Raw genomic sequence first — 25,970 nt, forward strand, 5'->3', positions numbered from 1 at the left:
ATATAAATTATTCTCAAAATTACTTGGATAGGTAAAATTTTTATTCTTGTTCTGCACTTTGTAGTTGCATAGCAGTAGCATTGAAGTTGTACTGAGATCCTCCATAATACTCTTTTCTAAATGAGGAAATAAGCAAAAATCACATGCTGACCTACAGGTAATTCACTTAGTTCAACAAACACATATTGTAAGAGTGTACAGTGAAAGGTCACCTGTACATGCTAGCCCATCTAGCTGGCCACTATTAACCCTCTTGGCAATAGAGTACCCTAGAGATTACTACTATCATTAGTTTCTTACGTACTAATGCAAATTTGAATATATAATATCCCTCTTTTACACAATGAATAACTTGGCTCTATTTAATAGAAATTGAACAAAAGGAATATTTTGAGTTTTATGCAAAATCAGTAAAACACTCAGTTTTACACATATGTAACATTTGCATTTCTTTTAACAGGAAAAAATTAAAGAGTACATCCAAATATATTTATCAAACCTTATTTTTGAATGGAGAAAATAGTGACATTAAGATATGTGCTCTAGGAGAAGAGTGGAACTTACACAAAATATATTTATGTCAAGTAAGTATTTTTCTATTTGAGTAAGCAAGGTAGTCACTTAAAAATAGCTCAAACTCTTTCAAGTCCTGTTCTTTCTTATTGCATTTCACAGTAATTGTTTTGCATGGATAGTGGTTGTCTAAATCCTATCATCTCACACAGTCTTGTTTTATCAAAATATGGCACACTCTGTTAGTGAAAACTTAGTTTAGTCTAGAAAACAGATTTTGAATTTTCATTGTCATACCAGCCTAGCAAATACTTTTTTGTCATTACTTCAATAAGGTTCTTATTTTAGTGCCCTCTGCTGACAAGAGGGAAAAGGGGGGGGCGGGGAGGGGAAATGCCTAAAATTAAGATTGTTGAATTTGTTTATTTTGTATGTAGTTATTTAAATTGAATAAATTTAGCTGAAATGTTCCTTTGTAGTTATGGTTGAATGGAAAATGCAGTTAACTTAAAGACAAGACCCAACAAATATAGACCAACTTATTTAGCTGATATACCTATTTGGTTTGTGTGCTGAAAATATTACTATCTGCCATCCTATTTTAAAGATTCAAAACTCTCAAAAGGAAAAAAAAATGTTGCTCTAATGGCTCAAATATTTTACTCATTCTTTCATCAAATCTATCTATTCTTTCTTCAAATCATTGTTCTAGGCATTGGGAATAGAACAGGGAACAATTCAGTTTTTATCCTATGGAGTTTATATTTTCTGTCTTCTTCACTATTTGGCAATAATTACTGGTAAGACAGTATAGTATAAGATTTTCCAGTAGAAGTATTTTAAGGGAACTTTTTCTATAACATTTTAATCATAATCATTATCATAATAGTCAAGTTTATTTTATTTTTTTTTAATTTTTTTTTTCAACTTTTATTTATTTTTGGGACAGAGAGAGACAGAGCATGAACGGGGGAGGGGCAGAGAGAGAGGGAGACACAGAATCGGAAACAGGCTCCAGGCTCTGAGCCATCAGCCCAGAGCCTGACGCGGGGCTCGAACTCCCGGACCGCGAGATGGTGACCTGGCTGAAGTCGGACGCTTAACCGACTGCGCCACCCAGGCGCCCCCATAATAGTCAAGTTTAATTTGGCCAGAGGTATATAGCCCAGGGAATATATCAGAATATTGTTCTCAACTTGAGAATAGGGTCCTATCTGTTTTTAATCTCAGAGAGCACTTTTGTGAATTTAAGGATGAGAATGCCTCTGTGTAGGCTTTCACTCTCAAGAGAAACTGTACTGATTATAGGACAAACTACATGCTACAGTCTAATAAGCCCCCTGAGGACAGAAACAGTGTCTGTTTTGTTAACTGCTATATTCACAGTGCCTTATACATACTAAGTATTCAGTAAAATTGTTAATATTTGATCTATTCCAAAGTAATTCTAGTTATGAGAGGTGCTATCTAGAAGGTAACTAAAGACTTCATCCATTCTGGTACCTTTCCAAGAATCAGGTTCATTCTGGAATTTTCTGATTAGATAAAACTAGACTTTAGATTTATCCTGATATCTGGGGATCATCCCATTAATGCTGACTTCGGACTGGCTTGGACCCTTTACAGCCCGTAATACAGTAAGGATTCAACAGTATGAAGGTTCTTAGCCTTCTGTCTTCCCCAGTACATGATTGTGTATTCACCTTGTGTGTTGTCATATGTTCATGAGAGACTTAAATATATATTTTCTAAGCTTGAATTTAGAATGCCATTGAGAAGGAAAACATACCTGTAATAGACTCAGAAATTGTTTTAACTAAGTAAAAAGCTAATGGGAGGCTCAAATAGTAATATAGGAATTCAGATAGTAATATGAGAATTCGGTTTTGTTTTCATTAAAATAATACTAAACTGAAAGTATTTTGACATACTTAAAAGTGTCCTTATCTTAATTTCATTTTTCCTGTAGACATATTTAGCAATTCTTTTTCTCCCAAAATAATATGGGTTCATTTTGATAGAACAGTTGTTTGGAATTAGAAATGGGAAAATAATTCAGAAGACCCAGAAAGTACTGGATAATCATTTTGTTTTGTTTTGTTTTTTTAAGTCTGGCTACTTTTCTAGTATGTTCAGTGGTTCTTGGAAAGAATCCAGCATGAACATAATTGAACTGGAGATTCCTGACCAGAATATTGATATAGAAGGTAACCACCACTATAATTACTACTATGCAAAAATTATAACATATCCTTTTTATTCTTTTGGTAGAAAATAAATATTTTCTTCTAACTTTGGAGGCTAGATAAAAGCTCCATTTAACACCCCAGCGTGACAGCTTTGTACTGATTTGCTCCATAGTTCTATCAATTCTGTTCTTTTTTTTTTTTTTTTTTTTTTTTTAACGTTTATTTATTTTTGAGAGAGAGACAGAGCACAGGCAGGGGAGGGGCAGAGAGACAGGGAGACACAGAATCTGAAGCCGGCTCCAGGCTCTGAGCTCTGAGCTGTCAGCACAGAGCTCAATGCGGGGCTTGAACCCACGACCCATGAGATCATGACCTGAGCTGAAGTTGGACGTTTAACTGACTGAGCCACCCAATTTTGCTCTACCTATCCTTAATCTACTTAGTCATATGGGCCTTATCAGTCTGTTTATTTATTGTTGTAAATATATCCGCCTGGGGTATTGAGGATGTAGGGTGAAGGAAGGAAGAGTGTGACTGTTTTTTAAAATTACATAGTTAAATGTAATGGTTTAAAAAAAGAAAAAGAAAAGCGGGTAAATAGTGTTTATTGATTATTCCCCATGTATGAAGACTTTCTCTGGGAACAATAGGGTATGAATCACGTAATCAATGTTGTTTTAGAGCTATGAGTTCTTAGATGAGGAAGCTGAGGCCCAGAGGATTTAAGGGGCTTACATTCATCAGTCAGCCTGTACTCCTAATTTCTGTTCCAGTGCTCATTTTCTGTTTCCCTCTTTAATAACCCAAGTGGAAATAACCAGTACTCACCACATAGGCAAAGAGAAAAGTTAAGAATATTTAAAAACACAAGTGTGGCAGTGGAGAGAAGGAAGGGCAGGCCTAGATAGCTGGGGTGACTGGGGGAGCATGTGGCGTGGATAGGAGCCAAGAGCTATTCCCCACTCCCCAGCAGTGAAGCACTGGAAGCACCAGGGTTAAGATATCATGGGGTCTGTGTACTTACTGATTAGTCTACTCAGAGGTATCTTTATAAAACTTTTTCCAAGAGTGTCTTAACTCTGACCACCAACTAATATCAAGATTAGATGTAGAAGAATCCAGCTCTTTTATTTAGCTAGAATAAATGGAAATTTATAACATTGTTATTAAACTAGCTCCATTAATCAGTAACCATTACTAACATTTTAATTAGTGTACTTCCCTTCTCCTGTTATGTACATCCTAAATTCAGATGCATGCCTGAATTTAGGCATACATCTGAAGAGTGGGAAGGTGGTCATTGTTATTTTTGTAATAATTTATAGATAGCATTGTATTTCATTCCATGCCTGTACTTTTGCTTTCAGCACTGCAGGTTGCATTTGGGTCACTGTATCGAGATGATGTCTTAATTAAGCCCAGTCGAGTTATTGCCATTTTAGCAGCAGCTTGTATGTTGCAGTTGGTGAGTATGTACCTTATTCAAAGAAAGGATCACAGTTGGACCTTTGGTTCAAAGTATCTATTGCAAAAACAAGAAAAAGCTTAGCTCTTTACAGCTTTTAAAATAAAAATGAAATATATAAACATGTCACTTGTGATAAGTCATTTAAAAAGCTTAACCAAAAAAATACTAATAAAATAAAATTTATTTTTTTTCATTTTTTTCATTTTTTATTTTTTTGAATATATGAAATTTATTGTCAAATTGGTTTCCATACAACACCCAGTGCCCATCCCAAAAGATGCCCTCTTCAATACCCATTACCCACCCTCCCCTCCCTCCCACCCCCCATCAGCCCTCAGTAAAATAAAATTTAAAAGCAATTTATTATAGCTGAGGGGATCATCATGTCTGTGTAGCATGAATGCAAGGTATTTGGATGTAGATACTGTAGAATTACTATAGTGTGGTAAGAATTTATTTGTCTAGGTCCATTTACAGATTTCAGTTCATTAATGGTTTATCTTGACTGTTCATAAGCAGATTGCTTTGATTACTAATTCATTTAGTTCATGGGTTTGAAAGACATTGAGTGCTTACTTTGTCAACTTTTTCTTAATTATGAAATAGTTGTGGTAAACCACATGAATATATATAAATCTGTTGGTAGATTGACAGATTTGTTCATTCAACAGAAGTATATTGAGCAACATGTTAAACTTGCAATAGAGATCCAAAGGTAAACGAAGATATAGTCTGCTTCAAGGAACTCATAATATAATGTGTGTGTGGAATGGGGGAAGGGAGGGTTGATACACAGACCCAGAGATAAAGTAAGAACTGTCCAGTGTATCATGAGTATGATAATAAACATCCCGTAGGATTTAGCAGATGAACAAAGGAGGGAGTGGTCAGTTCAAACTGGTGGTGCAAAGAAGGAAGTTGAGTCTTGAAAACTGGAAATGTATTTATGTTGCAAAGAAAGAAGAAGGAAGGAAGCTTATACAGAGCAAATTAAGACCTGGAGATGTGTGACATGGAGGCCTAGAGAATCTGAGTGGAACATGACGCTAGCACAGAAAAGAAAAAGGGTTGGAGAGAAGGAGGCAGAGTCCAGATTATGAAAATCCCTCTGTACCTTTTAAGAAGTTTAGATTCAAATGTAGGTACTTTTGAAAGATTTTAATCAGAAGAAAGACAGTTGTGTTTTAGAAAGAATACTTTGGAAATAATGTAAAGGATGTATTGAAGGAAAGAGGAGTACATTAGAGACAAAAGCTTACTGCAGTAGTCCCAAATCAGAGTCTGAAGTAGGGCAGTAGCAGTAAGAATGGAGAGGAGAAACTGGATCACAGAAAGATTAAGCAGGGATAATCCACTGGACAGATAAGATGTCAAGAGGAAGGTAGAGGGGGCAGGAGATGGGTAGTCTCCAGTGACTTCCAGGTAAGTTTAAAATCCTAATGCAGTCAGTGTTGTATTTTGATCTTTAAAAAATGTTAATAAAGTTTCTTTTTATGTGACATTTGTATACTGATTTATTTGAAGTATTAGTTAATAGCTTGCTCAGTATACTTGGCTGAGATCATTTGGTTTTTTTAAATGTTGTGATCCTTTCAATACTTACTTCCAACAAGTACACTTTGTTTTCTAACTTTAGTCCTTTTGGTTTTGTCCTAAATCCCATTTTCTGCATTACCTTTATGACTTAACTAACTAATTTAATAATATACTTGCATGATGAATATATTTCAGAAATTTAAGTAAAAAGTGACATTCTTCCCATATATTGAATAAAGTTCATTTGAAATCTTACATATAAACATTTTAGATTAATATTGCAGTGTAAGTTTAAAATAATGTGTTTTAGGTGCATCTCTTAGAAATTGATGAGTGTTTTATACTTTAATAAACACTTTATGATGATTCATACTGTTTACTTGCCTGGCTCCATCACATAGTCAACTGAATATGTTAAGAGATCTTAATTTAAAAAGAACAGGCAAAACAGACAGAATGCCGCTTAAATTTGCAAAGGTCCCAGAGTGTGGAAGAATAGAAAAGAAAGAGAAAAGCAATATTCATCTCTACATTACTACCTTACTGCTTTTACCCCTCGCCCCCTTCCGTTTTTAATTCCAAGTATTCAGTTGAATACTTGCTGGATTTTTTTTTTTTTTTTCAGTATTTTTACTGGACTTAAAAATTTAGGCTTGCTGAACTTAATGAGTTTTCTTTCTTTCCTTCTTTCTTCCTTTTTTTTTTTTTTTTTTTTTTTACTTTTTAATATGTAAAAGCACATATTCAGAACTAATTTTTCCCATGTGAGATGGGCCTTTCCAGTGCTTATTTATATTTACAGGATGGTTTAATACAGCAGTGTGGTGAGACAATGAAGGAAACAATTAATGTGAAAACTGTATGTGGCTATTACACATCAGCAGGGACCTATGGATTAGATTCTGTAAAGAAAAAGTGAGTTACCTTTTTAATTTTTCCTCCCACCCCACTTTTTGGAATTTGGCTGCTTTGGTTTGTTAAGAGAATGTATAGCTATAAGAAAGAAACGGGGGAAGAAAAGATAGGGGACTAGAATTTTGTTCTAAAAAGTCCCTTTTTACATTTGGATGAATTAGTAAATTCCTTGAAAGTGTTGTCTTTGTAAGTGACCATGAGTGGGTTATACGTGTTTATATGTGGCTTATAAAAACTATGGCCATTCTTTACAGGGAATTTTCTATTAATTTTTTTAAGTAGTAGGCATCATAGACATTGTATCAGTACAGTTACTGGCAATGTTTTTAACTCTTGAGAATTGCAGGACCTGTTTTCAAATTATAAAGAAGGTAATAGAAGTTTGTAAGCCCCTTCCTTAATGATTTAACACGAACTTGAAATGAGGTTTTCTTAATTAGAAATGCTCTTATTAATATAAAAGAAATATTTCCTTAATAACTGCTGACAAAAATAATACTAAATTTTCAGTTGTTAAATTTAAAACTTTGAGCATGTTCTAGCAAGACTAATATTCTGTTTTTATTTTAACTGTAAGTCCTACTAAGTAAGTCATAAATGCATATTTATGTATCATGTGATAAATAATTCCATGTTTTTAATTTCAGGTGCCTTGAATGGCTCCTGAACAATTTGATGACTCACCAGAATGTTGAACTTTTTAAGGAACTCAGGTATTTTAATTTTAAATAACTTTGCAATTAATTATCCTAAAGTAATATTTATTTGTTAAAGTGTTTATTTGTTTCATACAAAAACATATTCCTTATGAAAAAGTCAACAATTTAATGAAAGGTATCTTGACTGTATCTATGAACTAAAGAAATGCTTCAAAATTTCTTTGTCATAAATAACATATATTATGTCTAGTATTTGAGCTAATTTCTATAGAAAAATTCACTGCTACTATAAAACCATAGAAGAAATCTCAAGTGTTACTTCATTTTTGCTGGGCTCTTAGAGAATGTACAAGTTTTATTTTAAAAATTATCTTTACCATTCATTGTAAAAGTAAGTTTGAGGAAGTTGTTTTAAACTTTTTGCGAAGCCTAATGAAATTAAATTCATAATCAGGTTTGCCTTTTGAATTACCTTTGCTTGTCTTTCCTTCCTTCCTTCCTTCCTTCCTTCCTTCCTTCCTTCCTTCCTTCCTTCCATAAACACTTCCTGAATGTCCACTGTATATAACAGTACTCTGTCAGGGGCTGTGAAGGATGCAGAGGTGATTATGTCATGGTCTCTGCCCTTAAAGGGATCATTCCTGTGATGTCAATTTTACTAATTTTTTATTTATTTATTTTTTGTCAGGCGTGGGTGGGGAAAAAGATAAACATTTTTTATGTTTAAATACAGTATGGAATATAGAGAATTCTGGAATATAGAGAATTCAAGTTTCTTTGAACCTTAAAGATGAAATACAAGAAGTAGTAGAAATGTTATTTTTATGGCTAGACCATCTCCTGGATTCTTGGATCCATTCCTTTCCTCTGCCTTTAAGAGGTCCTTTGGCAGAAAAGTTTGAGAAGCATTATTCTATACAGAAAAAAAAAAAAATCATTTCCTAGTGCTATCAAGGTATAAATGAAGTTCTACATTATATTTGGTTTGGAAATAATTAGAAATCATTTTTCTCTTTTATAATTTCTCATTGAGCTTTTTCAAAAAGAAGATAAATTATAGTGGTCTTCCTAAAATCCTAGATGTTCTTCTGGCTTTTTATGGCTTAAAGGAAGGGGGAAAAAAGCTACTGGTGATATCATTTCCACTCAATCTAAGTTTAAACTAATATATACTTCTTGATCTTACTGTCTTTAATAGTAATAAACACATAATTTATGATTAAGCAGTTCTCTTAAGCCTCAATGGTAAAGGTTATTTTGAAGATATAGATGATTCACTGAAATTTGACATTTTTTTTTTTTTAACCAATGAATGAGTAGGAAAGGCAAAAGAGGAACACTGCCACTTTATCAGAGCATACTAAAAGTTACCTTCTTGAGGGCCACCTGGGTGGCTCAGTCGTTTAAGCATCTGACTCTTGATTTCATTTGAGGCCATCATCTCACAGTTTGTAAGATCGAGCCCTGTGTGGGCTCTGCGCTGACAGTGGAACCTGTTTGGGATTCTCTCTCCCTCTCTCTCTCTTGCCCCTCCCCCGCTCATGCTCACTCTTTATCAAAATAAATAAATATTTATAAATAGATAAAAGTTATCTTATTGAGTCCTTGTTTTAACTTTGATTACTAGCAGATCAGTGCTCTTTGTTTTCCTATGAATTCAAAGAAAGACCTTTCATAGTATACTATCTGAATTAAAAGTGTTCAGATAGGTTATTTCTAAGATTCTTTGTCTTGAGCAAAAAGACTGAGGTAATTTTAAATTCCACATTTGTTTTTCATAAGAAAGACTTAAATTTTTTAATTCTACCAGGGTGGTTTAGCCTGTTCATGAGGAAAACTCACTACTTCTATTTTATCTTTTCTAGTATAAATGTCATGAAACAGCTCATTGGTTCATCTAACTTATTTGTGATGCAAGTGGAGATGGATGTTTACACAGCTCTTAAAAAGGTATTGGCATAATATGTATGTAAGGGTATCGCCTCAGCATTACTTATAATAGTGAAAAGCTGGAAGCAGCTAGTGTCCATTGATAAAGGAATAGTGTAAAAGTAAGAAAAGTAAAAGGAAATATGCCAAAATATTAAAAAGCCTTTGTTTAGAGATTTGCTATCCCGAGTGATATTAATTGCATTCTTTATACTTGTCAACTTTAAAAGTAGAGCCAGTTATTTTACCAACAAAATGGATTTATTTGTGAATAGCAGAGGAATTGCAATTTGGGACATGTAAGCTGTGGCAAACCATAAGCAAGTCCAGATCTCAAAGGAGAGGAACATTACTTTGTAGAGAAAAGGAGGAAGTCGGGAGGGGCTGCTTTGAATGAAAGTTGGTTGGAGGAAAGTGAGTTCCTTGTTGTCTGAGTTGTGGTATTTTCTTGTTGGCTGATCTTATAGCTAAACTGGGAAAAATTCTTTCTCTTGCTAGACTAGTAAAGTAGGCCTCTTCCGGTTGGGAATGCAAGATACCTCTCTTCCTGTTGGGGTCTGCACTTGAGAACAAGTGGTGGGCCATGAGAGCTCCCATCCTGTTCCTTTATTTGGTTTCACACACTTTTCTCTCCTAGGAATGTGGTTGGTTTTTTTTCCCAGATTCTTTTCAACAACAAACATGTTATTATTATTTACATACAAATGCTAAATATTTTATATGTTTTTCAGAAATGTTTTCAAAGTTGAGCTTTAGTTGAATTAATGACTTTATGAGGAAATTTTCACACTTTTTCTAGAAAATGTTAACATTCTGGGACACCTGGGTAGCTCAGTCGGTTAAGCATCCGACTCTTGATTTCTGCTCAGGTCATGATCTCATGGTTCATGGGTTCCAGCCCTGCATCAGGCTCTGTGCGGACAGTGCGGGGCCTGCTTGGAATCCTCTCTCACCCTCGCTCCCTGCCCCTCTCCTGCTTCACGCTGTCTCTCTCTCTCTCAAAATAAATAAATAAACTTAAAGGAAAAAAAATGTCGACATTCCTTGAAGACCTTATTTGCACTTCAGGTATATGTTTCACTTCATACTTTTGAAAAGTTTTAACATTTTTAATGTTTTATTTTCACAACTCTGAAGAGACAAATTGGCTATCATTTCTTGTTCTATAGATGATAAGACTTAGAATTCTTATAGCTTTTAAGTGGCAGACTTGAGGCAGAACCTAAGTTTTGTGAGTCCTACTCTTACTGCTTTTCCCACTTAATAATTTTGCCTTTAACCCTTTGTCCCCAGCAGCAAAGTCTGCATTTAACACAGCTTTGAAATCTGGGAATGAGACACTGTCTAAGTTGTATCATGGCAATTGTTTGGTTTTGCGGTAGGAATAAGATTCTGTTACTGTTTTGTTTTGTTTTGTTTTTTCAAGGAAGTGTAGTAACTAAGTTATGCAATCATTAAAGAAAGAGTAGACAGCCCATATCTATCTCTGAGCCACTGGTAGGATTCATTGTTTCCTGTTGTAATTGCTTTTATGCCAGTAGTGATAAGTGCTTACTGTGTGCCAGGCACTATTCAAAACATGTTACACTTGTTTTGTGTAACAAATTCTTTTAGTGCTCTATGAAGTTTCATGCTCATTTTACAAATGAAGAAATTAAGACCCAGAGAAATTGGGTAATTGGCCCAGCTGTTGATTGGCAGGTCCAGGATTTAAAAGTCCATGCTCCTAACTACTCTGCATACTGTCTCAAGAGTAAGAAGACAATAATGAGACAATAAGAAACTCTTTCTTCCCTTGTTTAATTTATTTTTATAATCTTATACAATATTTAGCAAAATTTAGTTAATTAGTAGAATAAATTAGTGTAAAATTACTAATGTAATATGTGTATTAAACCTTTGGATTGTATGAGTGTACTGTTTGATGCCTTAAATACTTTTCAGGAATTAGTTTATTCCTTCTCACACACTTTCAGTTCAATCATTAATCATTGGACCATGATTAATGCCATGATGAATTTAAAGCTTGTAAGTGTGTCATGATAGTTCTACTTCTGTCAATTGCATGTACTGGAAATTAAACTTTTTAGATATTATTTTTTAAGGTGGAAGCAGTTTGAATAAAAAATCATAACCTGGTGAAATCTTGTAATTTTTTTCTTAAATTTACTTTTTCAACCTAGTGGATGTTCCTTCAACTTGTGCCTTCATGGAATGGATCTTTAAAACAGCTTTTGACTGAAACAGATGTCTGGTTTTCTAAGAGGAGAAAAGGTATGCCTGAAAACTTTATTTAGAACTTTTTTTAGGGGCCTTTTTAAGTTGAAATTTATTAAAATCATGTCCTAACTTATTTGTAGACCTAGAGAATTTTAGGTCTGGAGAGGACTTTAAGCAGTTATCTAATTCAGCCCCTAATTTACACTGAGAGAATAAAGCTGGATAAGAAAAATGCTTTGCCAAATATTAACTGAATTATTACTCCTTGAACTACCACCATAGTTTGATCCCCCAAACTATTATTTTTCCCATTTTATCACCAACATGTCTTGTGATTAGTTTACAGTAGCAATTCTCAACTTTTTTCTCCTATCCTAAATAGCAGCAGGACTGAGTATGCTCCCATGCATATATCTTGTTTAGTAGAAAACAGGCTAGAGCTTATGCACAAGTTCCTGTTTGATAGTAGTAACTCTAGACCTTTCCTTTGCACTCATGAAAGCACATTGGAATGCAACTGAGAGTAACTATTTTTCTAGAAATATCCTTAAATTCTCCCTAAAGGAAAAAAATTCATGTACTTCATAAATGTGAATTCCTTTAATAATAAACACTACCCATGTGTTGCAAATCAGTGGCTGCAGTGTCTTTGTATATTATTTTCTAGTTTGAAGAGGGTGAATGTGTTAACTAATGGTGTTCATCTCATGTAGCTAAAGCATAAATTAGATGAATCCCAAGAGACAAATCCATGTCCTGTGTATCTTATGAAGACCCTTCAGGTTGGCATTTGAGCTCTGGAGTTCCAGTGGAGTGCTCAGTCCCTAGGAGAGGGGATTCTGGAGAGATACCATAACCCAAACTACTATTCTCCAGCCTTCTTTCCCACCTTGCTGCACTGTAAGCTCCAAATCCCAGAAATAAGGTGCACAACTGAAATCTCAGTCCAAGGGTCACTTGGGACCAAAGTTAATTTCCTGGAGCTACTTCCTAAATCTCCCTACGTTTTTATCCATACACCTCAAGTTTATATAATCTTTGAAAACTAGCTTATTTATTTTCTAATAGATGTGTGTGTGTGTATTAAAAACATTTAAGGATAAAATAAATAGATTTTAAAAGAATGCCTATTTAAATTGTTTTTTTGTAGATTTTGAAGGTATGGCCTTCCTGGAAACTGAGCAGGGAAGACCATTTGTGTCAGTATTCAGGCATTTAAGGTTACAGTATATTATCAGTGATTTGGCCTCTGCAAGAATTATTGAACAAGATTCTCTAGTACCTTCAGGTAAGAGAACATGATGGAATTATGATTTTAAGTGACATCTTTCTGATTGTAATCGTACTCTATGTCATTGAAAAGAATAATAAATAGAAATTATCAGGGTGCCTGAGTGGTTCAGTAGGTTAAGTGTCCAACTCTCGATTTTGGTTCAGGTCTTGGTCTCACGGTTCCTGAGTTCTAGCCCCTCATTGGGCTTCATGCTGGCAGGGCAGAGCCTGCTTGGGATTCTCTCTCTCTTCCTCTTTCTCTGCCCCTTTCCCCACTCCTGCTGTCTGTCTGTCTGTCTGTCTCTCTCTCTCTCTCTCTCTCTCTCTCTCTCTCATCTCTCTCTCTCAAAATAAATAAACTTAAAAAAAATGACAATATAATGATGAACCTGTTTTATTTACTTTCATCCCATATTTCTCAAACTCACTTTAGCAGGGATTCTTTTTTCTCAACATTGCATTTGAACCGTGTTCTGTGGACTTCCTTTTGGGCTGCTGGATGAACTACCAGTGACTAGAAAGATTTCCAGTTCAGCTTTTTACTCATTTAGATTAAGGCAAGAAAAGGGAGACAAAACTATGTACCCATTTTTTTAACTTGTTGAAGTGCTTTTAGTTCTAAAGGAGATTATTCAAAGGTTGTGAGAATCTTAAATTTTAAAATTAAATTTAAAAAATTTTGTAATGTTTATTTTTGAGACACACACACACACACACACACACACACACACACACACACAGTGCAGCCCAGGGGGAGGGGCAGAGAGAGAGGGAGACACAGAATCCGAAGCAGGCTCCAGGCTCTGAGCTGTCAGCACAGAGCCCAACGTGGGGCTTGAACTCATGAACCATGAGATCATGACCTAAGCCAAAGTTGGATGCTTAACCGACTGAGCAGCCACCCCTAAAATTAAATTTTAAGACATTTTCATGGGCTATATCTTACATGATATTTGAGAATATATATGTATAACCCTTTCATTCCAATTTTATAAATGGATCATGAAAAACATATTGTTTCTCTAGATCAATGCATTTTAAACTATAGGCATAACCATTAGTGAGTTGAGAAATCTATTTTAATGAGAAAGGATCAACTCTTCTTTTTTTTATAAAATACATTAGAAAAGAATTTAAAAATCAGAATGCATTCCAGCAAGATACAGAGTATGTATATGTGTATACTGACTCACATAAACTTTACTTCTAGTCTTTACCTACTGAAGACAAATGATCTGTAGCCTAGATATTTAGCAGTTTTCTGCATAATAGCAAGGATATTTTGAGAGAAACATTCAAAGTGTGTTTTCTAGAGAGGTTTAAAGAGAGATACCAATAATTCAGTGCAAATCGTCTGGATACCTTTTTTGAGTAGAGATTTAGGAAGTGAAAATCCAGATTTTAATCACGCTAGGGTTTGCCTTCTTCCTTCATGTAGAGATTGAGAAATCGTTTAACTTAAAAAAGTAGAAAAACCATTCATTTGGTTGGGATTAAATAAGAACAGAAAACCAAATATGGTACTAAGCCAATTCTACCTATATTTTTAACAAATTTTTTTAAGTTTTTTTTGTTGTTGTTTATTTATTTCTTTTGAGAGAGGCAGAGAAAGAGAGAATCCCAAGCAGGCTCCACATTCAGCATGGAGCCTGATGCGGAGCTTAAACCCACGAGCTGTGATATGACCTGAGCTGCCATCAGGAGTCAGGGGCTTAACTGACTGAGTCACCCAGACGCCCCTTTAGTAAATTTTTTAAAATAAAATTTCAGTTTACCAAGACTTACGGAAAAAAATTGTATGCTCGTTAAAGGAAAAATATAACTTTTATTCCATTTATAATAACTTAAAATGTCTTTTTAATGAGCTACCTAAATCTGATATGCCGAAATTATTTTTGACTGCATGATTGATCTGATAATTCAGAGATGGTTTATCTCCCATTAATTAGCAATTATTTTTAGGTAATTTAATAAAGATACAATTTAATATTCAGCTTTCTTCTATTAAAAGTTACATAAAAACAAAATACTACTTTGGATATGTTTCTCATAAAAATTAATATGAGCTATGAAAAAGAAACTATTAAATGCAAAAATCTACTTTCTTTAATCTACTTTAAATCTACTAAAGATTTAAATTCTAATTTAAATGCATGTAATCTAAGCAAAGTCCATCTTAAAGCAAAGCAAAATAACATTTACCACTCTAAAAATCATTAAGCCATATTGTTGTAGCATATTTGTAGAATATAAACTACCAGCTTTATTGCTTTCTATTTTAAACTTGACTTTAGAAGTGGTAACAATTTTATCAACTTCTTAAAATTTTTAAATGCTTTATGTTCTTCCACATTTACCATTCTTCTTTTATCTTTGTTTATTTTTGTATCTTAGAATGGCTGTCTTCTGTGTACAAACAGCAGTGGCTTGCTATGCTTCGGGCAGAACAAGACAGTGAGGTGGGTAAGTATATTAGATGATATCATTGTTCATTAAAAAAAAAAAGAAACTTCTGCTATGAATTTTTAAATGCATTTATTGTATTGAAAAATCAAGAGGTGTTAAAGTAGAGAAAACATTATTAATCAACTTTTATTCTTACATTTCTATAACATTATCCATATTATTAATATCTTTCTGATCAATTAATGGAATGTTTGAATAGTCATTTGCTATATTTGTAAAAATTGAATAATCCATATACTTTGTTTCACCTAGTGTTATGATTTTCTTTCAACATACTTAAATATTGCTTAGAATAATGCTTTCACAAAGCATGATTTTCATATTTATATAATAGGTAAAGCTAATTTCCTTATTTTGTGGTAGTGGGAAATTCTGATTAATTTTTATTAACTAATAGGTGTTTTTGAAGACCTTTGAGTCTGAAATGAATTAACATAATCCAGTTACAAGGCCTCTGTGACTGTAACCCCAAAAGCATATGACACACAAAATATTTCTGTTTTCTTCATTTTAAGGGAAAGCAGATTATCTGTTCTTTGAATGTGCTTTGCAGTTCACAGAAGTACTTCCACATTTATTATTTGATCTTTATACTAGCTCTCTGGTGTAGGCTGTGTGAGGAGACAATCCATCCATGAGTGTATATGGAAGAGGCTTTAAGTTTGGCCTTTTGGGGTGGCTGAGTGGCTCAGTTGGTTAAGCGACCAACTCTGAATTTTGGCTCAAGTCATTCAAGCTCCACTGCTGTGTGCTCATTGCACGGAGCCTGCTTCAGATCCTCTGTCTGCTTTCTGGCCCTCTCCCACTCGTGCTTTCTCTCTCTCTCTTTCCCAAAAATAAATAAACGTTAAAAAAAAAAAGTCTGACCTTTTTTGCTCCTGACTTCTTTTAAAACATTTTTTTTTAATGTTTATTTATTTATTTATTTTTGAGAGAGAGAGAGAGATAACTAGAGCAGGGGAGGGGCAGAGAGAGGGAGAGAGAGAGAATCCCAAGCAGGCCCTTTACTGTCAGTGCAGAGCCCTGTGCAGGGCTCGAACCCACAAACCATGAGATCATGACCTGAGCCAAAATCAAGAGTCTGACGCTCAACCAACCGAGCCACCCAGGTGCCCCTGTTTTAGCTAATTTCTATACACCAAAAAACTTTCTAAAATATATGACCTAGTTATGTTTATATTCAAACAGTGAGTATATGAAAGTGTTATACAAACTCATGGTAATGATTATGAGGTTGTTATCCAGGACTCTTAGTTTCTATTTTATTTATAATTTATATTACATCTTTCTCCATATATAGTCACAGCATACACAAATAAAGTCAGATTGTTGAAATAGAAATAACACAAAAAGGAAGTTAACTATTTAATGGAATTCAGATTCAAAGCATTTTATAATGTATGAAGTATTTTCAAAATCATCCTACTTCTTTTGTATCCAGTTTTGAAATGTTGAGTGTTCTTATTTTTCAAGATTTTCCTCATCTGTATCTTTACTGAGTTCAACATAGAGTCTGACCTAAGAGACTGAGCTGAAAAAAGTGGGTTTCCTCCCCTCAGAAGTGTATGTATGATTGTAGTAACCCAATGATTTGCTCTGTTTCACAGATACAGAGCATCTGCTCACTGCTGCAGGGCTACTAACGTGAGGAAGACAGTGTATTTTCTGGATGTTAGGTTCTAATCTAATAAAGTCTATCTCCAGGGTTCTCCTCTTCCATACTCTTCCACATTTCCAACAGGTTATCTTTCTGAAGCAGAAATACAATTGTGTCACTTCCCTGCTTAAATATGTCCAGAGATTTGATGACAGGGACAATTGTTATTCTTTGTGTGTGATATATATTATGTTAACGTATTTTAAAAGTCCCCATCTTTAAGAAATACATTCTGAGGGGCGCCTCGGTAGCTCAGTGGGTTAAGCCCACAGCTTCAGCTCAGGTCATGAGCTTACAGTTTGTGGGTTCAGGCCTTCCATAGGGCTGTGTGCTGACAGCTGAGCTTGGAGCCTGCTTCGGATTCTATGTCTCCCTCTCTCTCTGCCCTTCCCCGGCGCGTTTGTTCTCTCTCTCTTTCTCTCTCTCTCTCAAAAATAAACATTTGAAAAAAAATACATTCTGAACTATTTACAGATTAAAGGATGTGATGTCTGGAGGGTTAGCCTCAAAATGATCAGTCAGGAGGGATGTGGGGAATAGTGGGCTTGGAGTAAAATTGAAACAAGAGTACTGAAGCTAGATGGTGAGAAAATGGGGCTCATTATACTATTTTATTTATCTTTTTGTTTGAAATTTTTCCTCATAAAATATAAAAATAACCCAAATATCTTTTACTTCGTTTCCTCTCATGCTCGTCTTAGGCTCTGGTTCATACATTTGGTATTCTTTTATGCTCCACATTCTTTTTACCTACTATTCCTTCTACCTGGGATGCCCTTCCCCTGCATAGAATCCACTTCTGATCTCTATGCCAACAAACTCTCTTCTCTGTGAAGATCTCCCCTCTAATCCCAGACAGTAAATCTGTGCTTTCTTCATGCTCCTAACATCACAACTCTCTCCGCATTATTGTAATTACTGCTTATGTCTTTAGTTCTCTACTAGACTGAACTCTTGGGTGTTGAGGATGTGTTTTATTAGTTTTTTTTTTTACATTTATTTTTTATGTATTTGTTTCAGTATTTTAATTTGATGAAGTTTCTAAGCACTTAATAAATGTTGCCTATGATGAATATATTGTATTACTTTTATCATTTGGAACTCCAAGCTAATAATAATGGCCTTTTCTTATCATAACTTGAAATACCAAGTTTATCTTAGTTGATTAAGGTTTTTAAAGTAGGGAACCAAGTAAAGATCAATTGATAAAATTCTACAGCTGTTAATATTAAATACTGAATTTGCATGGTTATACTGCATAAAAGATGGCTTGGATGTGAAACAGTAATGTCCAGTGGTAGTTAATACCAAGTCACATCTTAAATAATAGATTTTAACTTATTTTGCTTAATAGTTAGACTTTTAAGTGTTTTATTTTCTTGATGAGCACAATTTCTTATGGATTCCCCCCCCCCCCCCCCCCCCCCCACCTTCTCTGGTTTAGCTGAGCCCTAATAAAAGTATTCTAGAAGTCAGGGCAATAAATGAAACATTAAAGTCTAATTTTTTTTTTTTTAATTTAGCAAAGGCAATGGACTAAATTTAATCAGTATATTCTAATTTTATACCACAAAAAGGTATTTTTATATCTGTTAGCAAGTTTTTCTCTTCTTTTAATCTTATTCTTTATTTAAACTATTGCCTATTTTTGTGAGATTTCACATCTTATGTGTATTTCTAGGCCTCAAGAAATCAATAAAGAAGAACTAGAGGGAAATAGCATGAGGTGTGGTAGAAAGCTTGCCAAAGATGGTGAGGTAAGCATGGGCTAAGACTCTTAATATTTTCATGAAAATTGTGCTATTAGTGCAAAATACACTTTCAGTAACAATCATGACATCTGCCATACCTCAGAGCTTTTTGGTACAGTTTCTATACCATGATCTCCTAGGCAAGGAGTTAGGTGCTCAGTGGTAATTGATTATTCAGCCCTGCATGAGAATGTTGAGCTTTCTGTGTCCAGCTAAGAGGCCTAGAGAATCCCTCAGCAATCCAGAAATTACGATAAATAAAAAATTATATGGAAGCTTTTATGTAATCTTAAAAGTCCATTCTTTGTATAAGTACCCTAAATCAGTGACATTCAATGAGCCCTGGGTGTTGTATGTAAGCGATGAATCAATCATGGGAATCTACCCCCAAAACCAAGAGCACACTGTATACACTGTATGTTAGGCAACTTGACAATAAATTGTATTAAACAAAAATAAAAACAAACAAAAAAAGACACTCAAACCCTTTGATTGCTACCCACATTTAGACTTTTTCATTTTTTTTTTCATTTTTTCATTTTTGTCATTACCATATGTAAGTGTTTATTATAAATGAAACAAAAGTATTATGAAACGGTATCTACTGCTGCTGTGTCCAAAGATCCTATTTTGTATTTAACTTTTTTAAAAGCTAACTGTGACTCATTAAATTGATTTTAATAGGACATGAACTACATTTTTTAAAAATCCCACTCTAATTATAATTGTTATCTTAAGAAATCATTCAGCCTGGGGCACCTGGGTGGCTCAGTCGGTTAAATGTCCGACTGCAGCTCAGGTCATGATCTCACAGTCCATGAGTTCGAGCCCCGCATTGGGCTCTGTGCTGACAGCTCAGAGCCTGGAGCCTGCTTCGGTTTCTGTGTCTCCCTCTCTTTCTGCTCTCTCATCTGCTATCTCTCTCTCTCTCAAAAAATAAATATTAAAAACATGTTTAAAAAAATAATTCAGGGGCGCCTGGGTGGCGCAGTCGGTTGGGCGTCCGACTTCAGCCAGGTCACGATCTTGTGGTCCGTGAGTTCGAGCCCCGCGTCGGGCTCTGGGCTGATGGCTCAGAGCCTGGAGCCTGTTTCTGATTCTGTTGTCTCCCTCTCTCTCTGCCCCTCCCCCGTTCATGCTCTGTCTCTTTCTGTCCCAAAAATAAATAAACGTTGAAAAAAAAAAATTAAAAAAAAAAAAAATTCAGCCTAATTTAGGTAACCAGTTATTTTTCTCCCAGATTTTCCCTCATTTTAACTTTTTTGTTTTTAGAAGTTAATTATTTTATGTTTGCATTCATAATTGTGATGTGTGAACAGCATATGAAAGGGGAATAGGTAGGTGTCTTCTTTATTCCTTAGTCTTCCTTGTTGCCTCTTCCAGACCTTGTGCCTCCCTCATGCCTAATTGAACCACAGCTCCTTTGAAGCATGCGCTTTCTACTACACTACTCACTACTTACTATAGCCATCATGCACTGGGCTATCTGCGTTTATCCCTGTTCTTGTTGTCAGTCTTGGTGATTTTTGACCATCTTCCCCACTGTGATCTTATGCTCTACCCTACCTCAGGCACCCATTTCCTGGAAGCATATCCTCAGTTTTTGCTTTACTAAATAATACACCCCCTTCAAAATCACCTTTTCAAGTATACCATTTTTAGACTCCACCTCCTTTTATCTTTCTAACACTCTCTAGTACCTGGACTCCCAGCAATTGTTGAACTCCACAGGGATGTACAACACATTGTTCTTACTCCTTTTTTCCCATTAGCCTCTCACCGCATCCCTACTTTCTTTACTTACATTTTATGTTCCATCTTAAAATTGGTTCCTGGCTAATAGTCTTAACTTCCCTTTTTACTCTGTCAAACTTAGCTGGCTAAACCCCAATTCTTGTTAAATCCTAACTTTCTTGCTTCCAGACAGATAAATATGATTAAAGAAAAACAGCGTACCCCACAGGTTTCACTTGAATAGTTGTAACTGTAAACTTGAAACAGGTCTTTAGTGCTGCATGGTGATCTTCATTTCCCTAGTGAATTTATCCTGCCATTCTTTGAGTACCTCTTAGACCTTCTCAGAAGGGGCAGTGCTACCTGCCTTATTCTTAATCTGATGACCTTGTTTCTTTCATCACTCAGAAAATAATAGCAATAGGAAGAGAACCTATCCATCTACCTACCAAACAGTTCTGCCAGTCTACCTGCAGTTGTACCTGTGTGCTATGCTTTTCCTCCTATCAGAATGGATGAACCATCCATCCCCTCCCCTCATTACAAACTCCATCCCTTTTCACCTATTCAGAACCTTTCAGTTTTTCTCTTCTACTGCGTCATTCTCACTTAGCATATAACATACTCTACCACCACCCATCTGGGACCACACCCTGACCCCACATTCTTTCCCCCCACCCCACCCCAGCGCTCCATATCTCTGCATCTCTTTTAAGCAAGAAACTCATTTAAAAATGTGGCCCATATTTGTCTATACTTCCTGTTTTTTGATGCTCTCTTGAATTCACTCCAATTCATGTATCCCAGTAAATTCCAGTGAAACTGCCATGCTGTTTGTTGTCAGTTATTTCCACATTGCCAAATAAGCAGTTTTAAAAGCTTTTTCCAGGGGCGCCTGGGTGGCGCAGTCGGTTAAGCATCCGACTTCGGCCAGGTCACGATCTCGCGGTCTGTGAGTTCGAGCCCCGCGTCAGGCTCTGGGCTGATGGCTCAGAGCCTGGAGCCTGTTCAGATTCTGTGTCTCCCTCTCTCTCTGCCCCTCCCCCGTTCATGCTCTGTCTCTCTCTGTCCCAAAAATAAATAAACGTTGGGAAAAAAAAAATTAAAAAAAAAATAATAAAAGCTTTTTCCAAAAGCTCTGGGCAACATGACATATCTGCACTCACTCTTGGGGTTTTTCTCTTATTTGACTTTCAGGACAGTGTGTTCTGCTGGTTTTCTTCCCAGTTCATTGGTTGCTCCTTCTAAGTCTTTCAAGCCTTCGCCTGCATCCTTCTCTTTCTCAACAGATGTTGGCATGACTTGAGGCTGGGTACTTGGACTTCTTCTCTGTCTGTGCTCACTCTGAAGTGATCTCATCTACTTCCTATGACTTTACACTGATGACTTCATATAGCAGCTACCCACTTGACAACTTTCTCAGAATCCTTATAGCATCTTGAGTATAATAGTCCCAAGCTGAACTCTTTGATTTTCACCCCCAAACTTTCTCCTTCCCAAGTAATTCTCTAACCCACAAATGGCCCCTCTGTTAATCCATTGAATAAGCAAGCTCCAAACTTTGGATTCTTCTCTCTTCAATACCACACCTGGTGTTCATAAAAAGTTCCTCCAGACTCTACTTTTGAAATACATTCTAAGCATGTCTGCCACTACCACCCAAGTCCAAGCCACTATTATCTCTTGCCTGAACTATTGTAGTAGCCTCACAACTGCTCTCCCTGTTTTTACTCTTGCCCTTCTACGTTCTATTATCCTTACAACAGCCAAAGTCATCTTTTGTAAATGTAAGTTAGATGGTGTTACGTCCTTCCCCAAAACTTTCCATGAGCCTCTTACTGCACTTAGAAGAAATCCATGTCCTTACTGTGGACTACTAAGCCCTACGTTTTCTGGCCCCCAGCTGACTCTCTGAACTCATCCCCATCTTCTGTTTACCTAAGTGATCGCCCTAGTCGCATAGCCCTTTTTGCTGTTCTTCAGATATGTCAAGCATGTTTTTATCTCCAGAGCTTTGTACTTGCGGTTCTCTTTGCCTAAGTCACTCTTTCCCCAGATAGTTACTGATCTGCTCCTTAGTTGACTCAGGGCCTTGCTCACCTAGTATCACCTTAGACTTTCTCTGACCACCTGTCTGAACCAGTAGGCTCCCCAGCTACAAGCTCCCCTTCTCTACTGTGTCACTCTCTCCTGACAGTCTATTCTGTTTTGTTCTCTTCCATTCCATTCCATCAATTCCTTCCACACAAACATATACACATATTAAAATACACGTTTCCCAGGACAGAAACTTACTGCTATTCAGCCTAGAGCAGTACTTGGCACAGGATATGTAAATATCTGTGAACTGTTGAATTAATGTTGTAATTCAGAGTGTCAACCAAATACTTGAAGCCCTAACTTTCCTTTGCTATACCATACCACATCACTTCATAGTCTCTCATTAACTATTAGGTGATAGATTAAACAAACAAACTTGTGAACCTCATGATGGTATTTAAAATAACTCAGTTGTGGGGTGCCTGGCTGGCTCAGTCGGAAGAGCATGCAACTCTTGATCTCTGGGTCATGAGTTCAAGCCCCACGTTGGGTGCAGAAATTCCTAAATAAACTTAAAAAAATAAATAACTCAGTCGTGACTCTGTTGGTTAGATATTTAAGAAATTTAGGGTGTTTTTAAAGGTAGATTTTAATGGGTTCTTATTACCTCCATTAACCTCCCAGCCCCCTAAGCTATACCTACTTAGAGTTGCAGTGAAAAGTCATATTTCTTTCTTTTTTTAATTTTTTGTTTATTTATTTTTGAGAGAGATAGCAAGCAGGGTAGGGGCAGAGAGAGGAGAGAGAGAGAGAGAGAGAGAGAGAGAGAGAGAGAGAGAGAGAGAGAGAATCCCAAGCAGGCTCCGCACTGTCAGCACAGAGCCTGATGTGGGACTCGAACTCATGAACCGTGAGGTTATGACCTGAGCTGAAACCAAAAGTCAAACACTTAACCAACTGAGCCACCCAAGCACCCCAAAAAGCTGTATTTCTTATGATAGAATTACAGTGTGGAGAGAGAATGAAACAGATCATGAAGAGGTGATATTAGGAAAGTCCCTTAAAGAATGATGACCATAGAGCCTGCTTTTCTGGCTTTGAAATATACTATGCCTGTGTGATAAGCCTTTATATATCTTCACAGATATATTCTGTGTGGTAAGCTTTAAGGGAAAGGGACCCATGAGAGAAATATTTGGAATGAGGCAGAGAAAGAAAAGACATTTTGAACTTCTAATTTGTGACTTGCTAGTATGATGAACTGAAGTAAATCTTTCTCTTTTATATTTCTTAGTACTGCTGGCGGTGGACAGGTTTTAACTTCGGCTTTGACCTGCTTGTAACCTACACCAATCGATACATCATTTTCAAACGTAATACACTGAATCAGCCGTGTAGTGGATCTGTCAGTTTACAACCTCGAAGGAGCATAGCATTTCGGTAGGATGAAATTTCCCTGCCACACTCCTCCTCTAGGGGGGAGAAAATGAAATAAAACCTGACAATTTACACCAACAATAGTAGAGTTTTGGTAATACAATATATATGAATGTGCAAGGAAATAATAAAGCTCCATTCCTGTGAGGTGTTAGTAATAATCAAAATCAAAAAGTCTGGATCTAGTATGTCAGAAAAAGTAGGCTGGAATATGAATGATATGGGATTGATAACTAGACTTAAAGCTGTTACCTTGCTGCTGTTCTTGCAAATAAAAGGTCCAAACTGGAAATTCAGCACGGTATTTTTCCAGGAAAACATGCCTGGTATTGTCCTTCACCCTATGGGATTTCAAATGTCCAACTTTGCTAGTTGAGCTGGCTGTCTTTCTGGAGAGGATGCTGAAAAATTGGAAAATAGCTTAATGAACAGATTTTTTAAAGTCATATATTTATGCTTACCTTAACTCAAAATGGATCAAAGACCTAAACATAAGAGATAAACTAAAACTCTTGGAAGAAAACATAGGGGGAAAGCTTGTTGACATTGAATTTGGCATTGATTTCTTCAACATGACACTGAAGCACAGGCCACAAAAGAAAAAAATAAATTGGACTGCATCAAAATAAGCTCTTGTATATCAAAAGACACTGTCGCCAGAGTAAAAAGGCAACCCATGAAATGGGAGAAAATATTTGTTAGCCATGTGTCTGATAAGGAGTTAATATTCAGAATATCTAGAGAACTCCTAAAACTCCACAGCAAAAAAATAAACAACCCCATTCAAACATGGACAGGACTTACATAAACATTTCTCCAAAGAATATATACAGATGGCCAATGTGCATTGTTTCATTTTTGAAAGATCACTAATCAGAGAAATACAAATCAAAGCCACAATTAGATACTTCCAGACCCATTAGGATGGCTGTTATCAAAAACAAAGCAAAACAAGTGTTGATGAGGATGTGAAGAAATTGAACCTTTGTGCCTTGTTAGTGGAAATGTAAAATGGTGTATGCTTTATGGAAAATGAAATGACATTTCCTCAAAAAATTAAACAGAATTACCATATGAACCAGCAATTTCTCTTCTGGGTATTTACCCAAAAGCAGGCACTGGGACAGATCATCTTCATACATTCATCATGAACCTGGTACATTCATCTTCATAGCAGCATTATTCACAATGGCCAAAAGTTGGAAGCAACCAAAGTGCCAATCAACAGATACCTGTGTAGATACTGTCCATACCTACAATGGAATATTATTCAGCCTTGAAATGGAAGGAAATTCTTAAACATGCTACAACATGAACCTTGGTGACCTTGTGTTAAGTGAAATAAACCAGTCACAAAAGAACAAATGTTATATGATTCCACTCATGGTACCTAGAATAGACAGGTTCACAGAGCAAGTACAATGGTGGTTGTTAGGGGCTGAGGTAAGGGAAATTGGGGAATTCGTGTTTACTGGGTACAGAGTTTCAGGTGGGAAGATGAAAAGGTTCTGGAGATGGATGGCAGTGATGATTGTAAAACACTGGGGATGTATTTAATGCTGAGAACTATCCACTTAAAAATGGTTAAAATGGTAAATTTTATGTATATTTACAATAAAGACATTTATAAATTATTTTCTATCTTAGATATGTATAATAGCACAAGCTTATAAATCTAAAGAGGATCAGTTTAGAATGTGAAAAGACTTAAAAATCTTTTATCATATAAAAGAATATGGAAGATAAAAGTAAATACTAAAGTGAGGGGGAGGGCTTGTTAAAATTAATCTGTGGTTTTAAAAATCATGTTTAAGGGCACCTGGCTGGCTCAGTTGGTGGGGCATGCAACTCTTGATCTCGAGGTTGTGGGTTTGAGCCTTACACTGGGTGTAGAGATTACTTAAAACTAAAATCCTTAAAAAATCGTATGTTTATTTTTTTATTTGTGTTTTTTTTAAATCCTAGATTACGCTTAGCCTCTTTTGATAGTAGTGGAAAACTAATCTGTAGTAGAACAACTGGCTATCAAATACTTACACTTGAGAAAGATCAGGTATGTCTGATTACTTTTCTGTTGTTTGGTTATAGTATTTGTCTTTTGAATCCTCTTTTGAAAATTCTTAAAGAATTAACATTTGATTTAAAAATCAGTTTACAGTTTTTTTGAAGGTAGAGATGGAAGCA

At 35.7% G+C, this 25,970-nt stretch overlaps 1 protein-coding gene across 1 annotated transcript in view; it reads left to right on the plus strand.

Moving 5' to 3' along the window:
* GMCL1 (germ cell-less 1, spermatogenesis associated) overlaps positions 1-25,970 on the plus strand; it is a 38,957-nt gene that overhangs the window by 7,826 nt on the left and 5,161 nt on the right. The window contains exons 2-13 of the mRNA XM_043603576.1: positions 461-584; positions 2,624-2,720; positions 4,070-4,167; positions 6,509-6,621; positions 7,269-7,334; positions 9,146-9,230; positions 11,393-11,483; positions 12,580-12,717; positions 15,096-15,165; positions 18,506-18,581; positions 23,644-23,789; positions 25,752-25,839. Of these exons, the coding sequence (XP_043459511.1) occupies positions 461-584; positions 2,624-2,720; positions 4,070-4,167; positions 6,509-6,621; positions 7,269-7,334; positions 9,146-9,230; positions 11,393-11,483; positions 12,580-12,717; positions 15,096-15,165; positions 18,506-18,581; positions 23,644-23,789; positions 25,752-25,839 (1,192 nt within the window). The remainder of the gene's footprint in view (positions 1-460; positions 585-2,623; positions 2,721-4,069; positions 4,168-6,508; positions 6,622-7,268; positions 7,335-9,145; positions 9,231-11,392; positions 11,484-12,579; positions 12,718-15,095; positions 15,166-18,505; positions 18,582-23,643; positions 23,790-25,751; positions 25,840-25,970) is intronic.

The sequence above is a fragment of the Prionailurus bengalensis genome, chromosome A3, assembly GCF_016509475.1.
Source record: "Prionailurus bengalensis isolate Pbe53 chromosome A3, Fcat_Pben_1.1_paternal_pri, whole genome shotgun sequence".
Lineage (NCBI taxonomy): Eukaryota > Metazoa > Chordata > Mammalia > Carnivora > Felidae > Prionailurus > Prionailurus bengalensis.